This window comes from Dreissena polymorpha, chromosome 4, assembly GCF_020536995.1.
Source record: "Dreissena polymorpha isolate Duluth1 chromosome 4, UMN_Dpol_1.0, whole genome shotgun sequence".
NCBI classification, from domain to species: domain Eukaryota; kingdom Metazoa; phylum Mollusca; class Bivalvia; order Myida; family Dreissenidae; genus Dreissena; species Dreissena polymorpha.
This window is the reverse complement of record NC_068358.1, coordinates 37,659,441-37,671,866: the sequence shown is the minus strand read 5'-3', so window position 1 is coordinate 37,671,866 and position 12,426 is coordinate 37,659,441. Positions and strand designations below refer to the sequence as shown.

The 12,426-nt window shown below is 32.7% G+C and overlaps 1 protein-coding gene across 3 annotated transcripts in view; it reads right to left on the bottom strand.

Moving 5' to 3' along the window:
- The window catches only part of LOC127877701 (atrial natriuretic peptide-converting enzyme-like), a 193,598-nt gene that overhangs the window by 133,150 nt on the left and 48,022 nt on the right, over positions 1 to 12,426 (bottom strand). For all 3 annotated transcript variants that reach the window (XR_008048533.1, XM_052423828.1, XM_052423827.1), the window contains exons 3-5: positions 5,598 to 5,750; positions 2,852 to 3,007; positions 255 to 365 (exon numbers count right to left, since the gene is read on the bottom strand). Coding sequence is in view for 2 of the 3 variants with exons in the window: in XM_052423828.1 (XP_052279788.1) it covers positions 255 to 365; positions 2,852 to 3,007; positions 5,598 to 5,750 (420 nt within the window). In the remaining variant the exon portion in view is untranslated. The remainder of the gene's footprint in view (positions 1 to 254; positions 366 to 2,851; positions 3,008 to 5,597; positions 5,751 to 12,426) is intronic.

The window sequence follows — 12,426 nt, the reverse complement described above, 5'->3', positions numbered from 1 at the left end:
CCTACAGGCAGACAGACTGACAGGCAGACATACAGACTGACAGGTGGAGAAACAGACTGAAAGGCAGACAAACAGATGAAAAGACAGACATGATGGACAGAGGGTAAACCTATTGTCCCTTCCTGTGAAAGCAGTAGGGAACTTTTATCAACACTCTCTGACAATTGTTTCAACAATAGTATTATTGTGTGACCATCTGCATTCATCAACAAAATTGAGTAAAACATTGATCTAAACATACTCTTCAAACTTACTGCAGTTTTTGTATTCATCGTCAGCACCAGGACAATGGGGTCGCCCATCACAGACGTACTGGGCCCGGATACATGACCCATCAGCACAGCGGAACTCACTATGTTCACACACTGGAACAGATATAATATATATTAATAATGGGTATCATCATACCTTAAATTTTCTAAATCAGATAAAGGCATTGTGATGTTTGGGCTGGTTTGTATCTTTCTGTAAAAACACAATAACACATTTAATATATAAAGCATATCACAAAAGATTGCAAAAGAAGTTTTGAAAACTTAGCAATTTAACCCAGTTTTTCATTTCTAGGAACAGAGGCATTCATGCATTTCTAAAAAACTAATTATTTACACATGAAAATATAACTGATGGATTAGGTTGCTGCACTATGGCAAAGATAAATTCATAAAAACCATGAACTAATTCTCAATTTTAATATAAAATTCAAATACAGTTATGCAGCTATGCAGACAATTGCCTGAAATGCAATCTTATAAAGTCCAAAAACTGGTTAACCATTCACACAAGAACATGTTGATATTCAACACGTGAGTATGGAAGCAAATGAGAGACATATTTATTTGGTATATAGTGTTTAATAATAATAGTCTTTCTAAGTTTCCATTTAAAAGTAAGTAGAAATTGCATATGCTCAAATTTCAAATGAAATATTCAGTATCACAGGACTGTCAGCTTAATTTATTAGGATCATTAGGATATAACAATTAAAAATATAAGTATATACAATATCAGAAAAAACATTTATTTCAGGTGCAGGTTAATCATATTTATAACCAAGACAAACTTTTTCTGATTTCTAGTATTTGCATTTTCTTAACTAATCTTCAAGTAACTTGACAACTTCCACTCTTGCTTCCATAAACATACCTCTACAACTATCTTCTCACAAAGTATATTAAGCATTTTTTATGTGTAAGTGATATGCTTAACATTTAAATACTAGCATTTGTAACTCATTGAGACGATAATAAACAGTTGAAATCATATATTTATTGCAGTTTACATGGCTATAAGCATACATTAGTCTGCAACAAAAGTGCATGCATAAATAGAATTAGATTCTGATTGCACTATAGAAAGAAAAAACATAAGACAACCATTTTGAAATGTTGAAGCCAAGAAAATAACCCAATACTGACAATTCAGAGCATGACTTATGACATAAAAAATATTACTTTTATTAAAATGCAATTTCATAAAATCATAAACAATAATTATGATTAGTTGAAAATTTATTGTTTCTAAAACAAGGGCTGTTTGTAAAACATGCATGCCCCCCATATGGGCTCTCCATTGCAGTGACAGCCATTGTGTGAATATGTTTTTTGTCACTGTGACCTTGACCTTTGACCTAGTGACCTGAAAATCAATAGGGGTCATCTGCCAGTCATGATCAATGTACCTATGAAGTTTCATGATCCTAGCCATAAGCATTCTTGAGTTATCATCTGGAAACCATTTTACTATTTTCGGGTCATCATGACCTTGACCTTTGACCTAGTCACCTGAAAATCAATAGGGGTCATCTGCGAGTCATGAACAATCTACCTATCAAGTTTCATGATCCTAGGAATAAGCGTTCTTTAGTTATCATCCGGAAACCATTTTACTATTTCGGGTCACCGTGAACTTGACCTTTGACCTAGTGACCTCAAAATCTATAGGGGTCATCTGCGAGTCATGATCAATCTACCTATGAAGTTTCATGATCCTAGGCATAAGCGTTCTTGAGTTATCATCGGGAAACCATTTTACTATTTCGGGTCACCATGACCTTCACCCTTGACCTAGTGACCTCAAAATCAATAGGGGTCATCTGCAAGTCTTGATCAATGTACCTACGAAGTTTCATGATCGTAGCCATTAGCGTTCTTGAGTTATCATCTGGAAACCATTTTACTATTTCAGGTCACCCTGACCTTGACCTTTGTATAGTGACCTGAAAATCAATTGGGATCAACTGCGAGTCATAATAAATCTACTTATCAAGTTTCATGATCCTAGGCATAAGCGTTCTTGAGTAATCATCCGGAAACCATTTTAATATTTCGGGTAACTGTGACCTTGACCTTTGACCTAGTGACCTCAAAATCAATAGGTGTCATCTGCGAGTCATGATCAGTCTACCTATCAAGTTTCATGATCCTAGGCCTAAGCGTTCTTGAGTTATCATCCGGAAACCATTTTACTATTTTGGGTCACTGTGACCTTGACCTTTGACCTAGTGACCTGAAAATCAATAGGGATCATCTGCGAGTCATGATCAATCTACCTATCAAGTTTCATGATCCTAGGCCTAAGCGTTCTTAAGTTATCATCCGGAAACCATTTTACTATTTCGGATCACCGTGACCTTGACCTTTGACATAGTGACCTCAAAATCAATAGGAGTCATCTGCGAGTCATGATCAATGTACCTATGAAGTTTCATGCTCCTAGGCCCAAGCGTTCTTGAGTTATCATCCGGAAACCACCTGGTGGACGGACCGACCAACAGACCGACCGACCGACATGTGCAAAGCAATACACCCCCTCTTCTTCGAAGGGGGGCATAATAATGTGTTACATGTACCTGAAATGGGACTTGTAGAAAAAGTGGTGAGAGACTCAGTAGTGTTGATTGTAATACTAGACGAAGAGACAGATGAAGTGGTGGTCAAAACTGAAGATGTACTGGTGGATGATAGAGAAGATGGTAATGTACTTGATGAAGTGACTGAAGAAGTATCTGAAATAAGAAAATAAAAAGAACATATTATTGGTTGAAATAATATATGAAGTAACTGAAACAATTAAAGCAAAAATACAATTCTGGATGAAGTAACTGATGAAGTAACTGAATGTGCGTTTTTTTTTTTAAGTATGACATATTTCTTATAATTGTTACAATTAAAAAGGATTGCTTAACTTGCATTGCCATATGTACATTGTTTATTACGGTTGTTTCAAAGAAATATGATTGTGTATGTATATGTACATACATTCATGAGAAAAAAGCAAAGGGCATAAAATCAATTCAATTTCAAATAAAACACAACAATCTTTAAATCTGTTTTATTGAACTTCAAGTTTATCACCAAACTTTAACATCAATGCTTTCATGTATTTGTTTTAAATGCTGACTGAATAAAGTCTAAAACATTTTGCATCCTGATCATGTTTACAATATTTGGTAGGCCCCATTCAATCACAATTGCTGCATGTCTCCTTAACAAATCTTTATTGAAAGCAGTATGTCTTAATAAGACTCCTTTACATCAAATTTACATGATAACATATATCTATATGAACATGATAATCTATATGAACATGATAATCTATATGTACATTATAATCTATATGAATATGATAATCTATATGAACATGATAATCTATATGAACATCATAATCTATATGAACATTATAATCTATATGAACATGATAATCTATATGAACATTATAATCTATATGAACATGACAATCTATATGAACATGATAATCTTTATGAACATGATAATCTATATGAACATGATAATCTATATGAACATTATAATCTATATGAACATGATAATCTATATGAACATGATAATCTATATGAACATTATAATCTATATAAACATTATAATCTATATGAACATTATAATCTATATGAACATTATAATCTATATGAACATTATAATCTATATGAACATTATAATCTATATGAACATCATAATCTATATGAAATTAATAATCTATAGGAACATTATAATCTATATGAACATGATAATCTATATGAACATGATAATCTATATGAACATGATAATCTATATGAACATTATAATCTATATGAACATGATAATCTATATGAACATGATAATCTTTATGAACATGATAATCTATATGAACATGATAATCTATATGAACATGATAATCTATATGAACATGAAAATCTATATGAACGTGATAATCTATATAGACATTATAATCTATATGAACATGATAATCTATATGAACATGATAATCTATATGAACAGGATAATCTTTATGAACATTATAATCTATATGAACATGATAATCTTTATGAACATGATAATCTATATGAACATGATAATCTATATGAACATGATAATCTATATGAACATGATAATCTATATGAACATGATAATCTATTTGAACATGATAATCTATATGAACATTATAATCTATATGAACATGATACTCTATATGAACATGATAATCTATATGGACATGATACTCTATATGAACATGATAATCTATATGAACATGATAATCTATATGAACAATATAATCTATATGAATATGATAATCTATATGAACATGATACTCTATATGAACATGATAATCTATATGAACATTATAATCTATATGAACATGATAATCTATATGAACATGATAATCTTTATGAACATGATATTCTATATGAACATGATAATCTATATGAACATGATAATCTATATGAACATGATAATCTATATGAACATGATAATCTATATGAACATGATAATCTGTATGAACATTATAATCTATATGAACATTTTAATATATATGAGCATTATAATCTTTATGAACATGATAATCTATATGAACATTATAATCTATATGAACATGATAATCTATATGAACATTATAATCTATCTTCTTTTTTTAATTACAAATGTTTTTATTAAATATGTAACTTAGACCTCCTTCCAAGAATAGTATTGTTTGTGTTAAGACTGGCAAGGTTTTGTGATAATTGTGAGGATAGAAAATGACATGGAAAGAGTATTTATTACAATAAATAAATGTGTGTATGTTGTGTAAATGTTCTTGCATAAATAAATCTTCATAACATATCATGATAGAAGTCAATTACCACTTAACATTAATGACACAGATGAATACTTTACAGTCTTTTTTCTAAAAATATATTCAGCCTTAAGTTATTATTTACAATAAAGTACTTGAACAAAGATTTATTGCAATCAAAGACAAGATATTCCATGTATTATGCAATACAATTTAGTGCAAGAGCCTATTTTGCCAGATATTTTATCTTGAAAATGCAAGTTGTAACAACTTATCAGATTGCAGAAAAAAATAATTTTATTTTATAACAATTATTACATATAGCTATGTATGTTGTATCAGAAAAAATTCTTCCACAAAATGGTAACTACTGCTTTGGGGAAATTTATTCTATACACTTGTGTAAGGAGCATGTACAGAACAGTGAAGAGAAACTATTTGCACAATATTTAGATCATTTCTCTACTTAAAAAAACTTGACAAATAGTTAAAACAAAATTGATTTGCTTGGGTATGTGAAATTAAGACATAAAACAACGAGTAATTACCTGTTGATACTGATGTAGTGGACCATGTTGGTGATGATGAAGAGGAACTGGAACTTGAAAGCTCTGTGGTGGAGGATGGAACTGTCGATGCTGATGATGTGTATGGGGGAACCTCTGTTGTTGTTCTGTTCATGAGTTTATGGCTATCTGGGGCTGAAATAAAGCAATGAGCAATAGCATCACATTTTCATTAAATCATGCGTATTATTCTACCAAATTAAATGCATCTTTAAACTTGTTGATATTTTACATAACTGTGTATTTTTTAAAGTCTAAACGCACAGGCCATTTTCTTGAATTTCTAAAAACTTTAAAACTAGGATCATTAATCAATCCAAGTACAATACATGTGATCTGTCTTGAAAAAAAAGCAACCATATAAGTTTGAAAGCATCTATCTACTCAGTTGCATGATATCAAAGGCAAATTGTATCTTACTAAAGTGCATTACACTCATGTATTTAAATGAAACAAATGATGCAAAAAGGATCTAAAGATGCTAAATAAATAAATACAAGGTCGCCGTGGTGTAATGGATATGGTGTCCGCCTTGCGACCGGGAGGTCACGGGTTCGATCCCCACCGTGGGAGCGTTCTTTCGATCTCCCCCAAAGACACCAAGTACTGGTTCTAGGCCCAGGAAACGGACTCGAGAGCGTTTATATAAGCCTAAGGCTTTCGACGCAATCGAGCTAAAATAAATAGGTTTAAACTAAATGATTTCATCGCCCACCAAAACAAATACAGCTGTCAAACTCAAGGCTTACTTCTATTTATTTATTACCACTTGAAGACTTTACTCAAGGTAAATTTTAACGATATGTAAATAATTAATGTGAAAAGAACTGAAATCATTTTTGGAAAATAACAATTTAAGGATACTTGAGATTTCCTATATTTTAAATTGAGTTTTGCAATATATTGCTTTCAAAAGTGCACTTCTCTCAATTTTACACGGAATAAAAGTGAAATAGATTAATAACTTGTAGGCTAATTGATTTGGGAATGCTGAGTTTTCATGTTGTGTCTTATAATACCATGACACTCAGACTATGTTCTTTTATTGGACTTTTCAAGATAAAAATTGGCACTAATTTTTTTTTTCTTCTGACAGCATTCTCACCATGCTTAAATCTTACTGATATCATAGTCAAGCATGGCAATGCTACCCCCTCCCCTCCAGCAGGGATTTTAAAATACCACTCTTAAAGATGGCCAAACTTAAATAAGGTAATAATTGCTTGGGATTGTTTGTTCAAAAAAGCTTTAGGAATGCACAGACAAGAATGCCTTGACAGAAAAAAATTAATCACACTTTCTTAAATTAAACACATAAAACAAACTCAAAGCAAATACATGTCTCTTTATGTTTATTTAGGCAAGAAATGGAGCTACACCAACCCCTCATAATAAATGGACAAACAATGCATGGAAATTAATGTGATTTCAGAAAGGCAATTGACGACTCGCCCCCCCCCCCCCCTTTTCACGATAACTGCTTTTCAGGACAGACATAAATCACATTAATCAAATTGAGAAATGCATTGCAGCCAAGTTGCATGTTAAATGAGTATTTGGATAACTAACAGGTATTTTGTTTCTTTTGTAAGCATAAATTGGACACCTGCAAACAAATAAGAAGACCCATCGTGAGTATAATGCAACAATAACAGGAAAACAATAGGTTTTATACCTCGCACTGTATCAAATCCCACATAGAATTAAAAAAGTTTGTGTAATTGTGTGTTGAAGGTTTAGATGTTGATATTATGATATTTTTAAGGTAATTGTTAAGCAATTGGTCAATTAAGCATGTCATCTGATGGTTGATACTATTTATGCACTATTGACTTTTTTAACCATTAATTGACAAGTCTGGTATTTATTTGTTGATGATTATGTATTTACTTCAGTAATATTGTCTGTTAAATTGCAACTTACTTCCAGGCTTAGAAATATAAGTCATCCTAATCACTTTCAATAGATATAAATGGAGGTGTCCTAAACTTGTGTCCAGTTTTCAGACAATAATTCAAATTAACTTGTAGATTGTTTGTTATAATGTTGACGCTCACACATTGGGATACATGGTTAGGAAAATGAAGCACATTTAATATACAGATCCCAAGAAACAAAATCCTATAAGTACAAACTAATTTTTCTACTTAATTTAAAATTTTAGTATAAATGGGCAATTTAAAAAAATACAAATTATGTTCAGGTCCTTATCATTCGCATCTAATATAAATTTATTAATATCTCCACAAAACATGTCATCTTATATGATTTATAAATGTCATTTTTCTGTAATTTGCTTTAAGCTTTTTGTTAAAGGTTAATCTAAGGTGTTTTAATTACATTCAGTATTGAAAGCAGATCAAACGTGCACTTCGAGAAAAGATTGTGCAAACAGATTTGCCTTAAAGCAAGATTTACTTGATGAACCGAATAACTCAATCTAATGTGACTTCCGAAATACAACAAATGACTAATGCTCAAGTGACCATATACAGTGCTTTTGTTATAAAAATCCATAGATAATAAGGAATATCTGCGCAATTTAAATGAAGCATTGCAAATGAAATGTGATTTCAGATATGCATGAGTCAACTTCCCACTAAGTAGGCGTAGAGATTAACAAAATGGGGTGTATAATAAACCTTGCACATAAATCTTGCATTCTGACAAGTAGTAACCAAGATATCAAGTGGTCAGTCCTTTTTTCATGCAGTCAATCAACACGAACAATTGTACTTAAACTGTTAATCGATATATTGTTACAGCACTTGTCACACCTGTTAGGTAGGTATTTGTGCAATTGTTCATTAATACGTTTCACCTGAAGCAGGGGTGAAATATAGTAGTTAGGGACCGTAACTAAATATTGACATCTTTTTTCTAAAGATTTGCAAATATACGTGTTAGAATACAATCTGATAGCACTCCCTTTACCTTTGTAATCAATGCAATCCACACCTTTATTATGATGAGAATTTTTCAGGAGTTTTGTAAATTAATATGGACGAAAAGAAAAATCTCCATACATGCAACCCCTTCTACAGCATTCGCCAATCAATCAAGCGCACATTTAATTTGCACACACAGGTGCAAAATAATATTTTTGTGTGGATGACATCAACATTGAAAAGATAAGAATGCAAAAATCAATGGATTTGAAGTAAGATGACAGAGCAAACTTTGATTCATTTCAAATGCATGCAAGTTGCTTTTTATACTTCATTGAAAAGATTTGTTTGCATAATGAAAGAAAAACAAATGCAAACAATTAATTAAAAGTCAAATTACCTAAATACAGGCAGATAAAATGTCTTTTTAAAACCAATGAAAGCACTTGCATAAACAATTTTGAATACATTAATATTTTAATTATTTTAAACTTGTGATGTAGCTTAAGAGCCACACTACTAAAATCGTTTACATTCAATGAATAGAATACAGAGGCAAGAACATTTATTATTGATAGGATTAGCAACACTTATACTGGTATTTTTCCTAATATTAGAAGTTCTTGTCTTCCAATTGCTGTGTTTTATTACATAACCTTTTTCTGGTACATAACACTTTTCTCTTTAACATTCCAGACACCGGCTTTTAAAATTTTTTGAGATGGTAAACATAAAATGCTGCATAAACAACAGCTTATAAAGACAATGGTCAAACTTTTACACAGACAAACATGGTACTCAAACATGGTTATCCAATGCCTTGAGTCAAGGAAAATACAGGCACTTAACCAATAGCAAGTAAGGTTCTTTACCAATTTGAAGACAAGCAAAACTAAAGTGTTTTGCCATGATCAAAAGTGGACTGTGGTTGACAAACTTAAGGTTCTTTTTCGATGGTTTTTTATTTGTGAGTGTTAGATCTAATAAATTGTGAATATTTATGGCACAATGCATTAATGTCTCATCACATTTAACCACAAACTACCATCTATCTTACTATTTGATTGGTCTGTATTGTTACATGTAATAACAAGAGCACCGCCTTGCGGGTGCAGTCCGCTCATCTATTTTCTTTTTAAAGGTGAAGGGACTCTCATTTTCAATCACAAAGTCGGGAGGGGTGGAGTGAAGAGGGGTGCATTGTGTGGGGGTGTGGACATTTATTACATTATCTTCCAAAAATGCAAAAAAAGGAAAAAACATTAAAAAATCGGGGTGGGGGGGTGGGGGGGGGATTCTTGGGTGCGATGGTTGGACGGTATTTCAAACATAAAATAATAAAAATAAATATTTGTGTTTTTTAACCGTTTCAAAAAAAAAATTGGGGGGGGGGGGGTGAGGTGGGGGGGTATAGTGTGAGGGTGTGGTTGTAATTTGTGAGATGATCTTAAAAAAAAAAAAAAAAAAAAAAAATTAGGGGGGGGGGGGATTCGGGTGGGGGGAGGGGGGGGGTGGGGATTCTTGGATGCGATGGTTAGACGGTATTTCAAACATAAAATAATCAAAATAAATAGTTTTGTTTTTTAACCGTTTAAAAAAAATAATTTGGGGAGGGGGTGGGGTGGGGGGGGGTATAGTGTGAGGGTGTGGTGGTCATTTGTGAGATGATCCTAAAAAAAAAAAAAAAAAAAAAAAATAGGGGGGGGGATTCAGGGGTGGGGGGCACGGGCAATGGTTTGGGTGGAGTCAATTGTGGTATGTCAGGTAAGAGTAGTTTTCAATCAATCAAATCTAATCATAAATAAAGAAGTTATGGCAATTTTAGCAAAATTTAATAATTTGACCTTGAGAGTCAAGGTCATTCAAAGGTCAAGGTAAAATTCAACTTGCCAGGTACAGTAACCTCATGATAGCATGAAAGTATTTGAAGTTTGAAAGCAATAGCCTTGATACTTTAGAAGTAAAGTGGATCGAAACACAAAATTTAACCATATATTCAAAGATACTATGTCAAAAAAGGGCCATAATTCCGTAAAAATGACAACCAGCGTTATGCAACTTGTCCTTTTACTGTACCCTTATGATAGTTTGCGAGTGTTCCAAGTATGAAAGCAATATCTATGATACTTTAGGGGTAAAGTGGACCAAAACACAAAACTTAACCAAACTTTCAATTTTCTAAGTATAAAGGGCCCATAATTCCGTCCAAATGCCAGTCAGAGTTACATAACTTTGCCTGCACAGTCCCCTTACGATAGTTAATAAGTGTTGCAAGTATGAAAGCAATAGCTTTGATACTGTAGGAATAAAGAGGACCTAAACACAAAACATAACCAAATTTTCAATTTTTTAAGTATAAAAAGGGCACATAATTCTGTCAAAATGCCAGTCAGAGTTACATTACTTTGCCTGCACAGTCCCCTTATGATAGTTAGTAAGTGTTGCAAGTATGAAAGCAATAGCTTTGATACTTAAGGAATAAAATGGACCTAAACACAAAACTTAACCAAAATGTTCAATTTTCTAAGTATAAAAAGGGCACATAATTCTGTCAAAATGCATGCCAGAGTTATCTAACTTTGCCTGCACAGTCCCCTCATGATAGTAAGTAAGTGTACCAAGTTTGAATGCAATAGCATTGATACTTTCTGAAAAAAGTGGACCTTCACGCAAAACTTAACCAAAATTTTCACTTTTTTAAGTATAAAAAGGGCACATAATTCAGTCAAAATGCACGCCAGAGTTATCTAACTTTGCCTGCCCAGTCCCCTCATGATAGTAAGTAAGTGTACAAATTTTGAATGCAATAGCATTGATACTTTCTGAGAAAAGTGGACCTAAACGCAAAACTTAACCGGACGCCGACGCCAAGGTGATGACAATAGCTCATAATTTTTTTTCAAAAAATAGATGAGCTAAAAATTAACCATTCAATGAAACACTTTTGTTTGGCTTCTTTCACATAGCACTACATGTATTGAATATTACCTAAAAACAACAAAACATTTCCATTGTAAAGAAAAAAAACACTGCATCCATGATATGGTTAGGCCAAACAAAACAAGAGGGCCTGAAAGGCCAAAAGTCGCTCACCTGAGATAACAAGATATTATTGGGACAAATCTTCTGACCAAGTTTCAAGATCGGGTGGCCTCTAGAGTGTAAACAAGGCAGAAACAATTGAAACAAAACCTGAAGCATGAAACGCAAACTATACTCACGCTCCATGTAAGACATGTCAATGATTCTGTAAAGAGGGAAAACACGAGAGAAAAGAGTTGAACATTCGGTGATTTTATTATAAAGTGCATGTTATACATCTACATACAAAGTTTTAAAAAACAACATTATACGATCTGCAATATGAATGAACATGTACATTTCAATATTGCAGACTGTACATTTGTATAATGTTTTTGTTGCACATGTATTTCACTGCGTACCACCTAGACCGTGGTGGTCCACTGCGATTGCGGTGGTCCACCGTGAGATCAATTTCCCGATAACGCCGAGACTGACACCGCAATTCGCCACAGCGAAATCACCGTGTTCAATGGTGTATTGTGGTGAGATAGTAATTGTCCACTCTGGGCTGAATCATGGTGATGCGTTGTGGATGGCAGAAATCACACTAGACGTAGTGTATCTATGGGGATCTATGTTTATCATGTAAATGCAACATTTGAGTTCCAAATTATGCATTCATTGGGAAATTCTTATCTCACATCGGCATAAAAGGCGTAAGAGCATTTTGCAACAAAATAAATTGCTACAAAATTTGAACATGCCATCTCTGTACATTAGATTTAAAAAAATCCCGACTCTTTAATATCTTAAACATTTTATGCCATGGTCATCTTAAAATGTTATCATTCTTGCCCTTAAATTTACTCTGCATAATAATATCATTTTATTTAATGCCA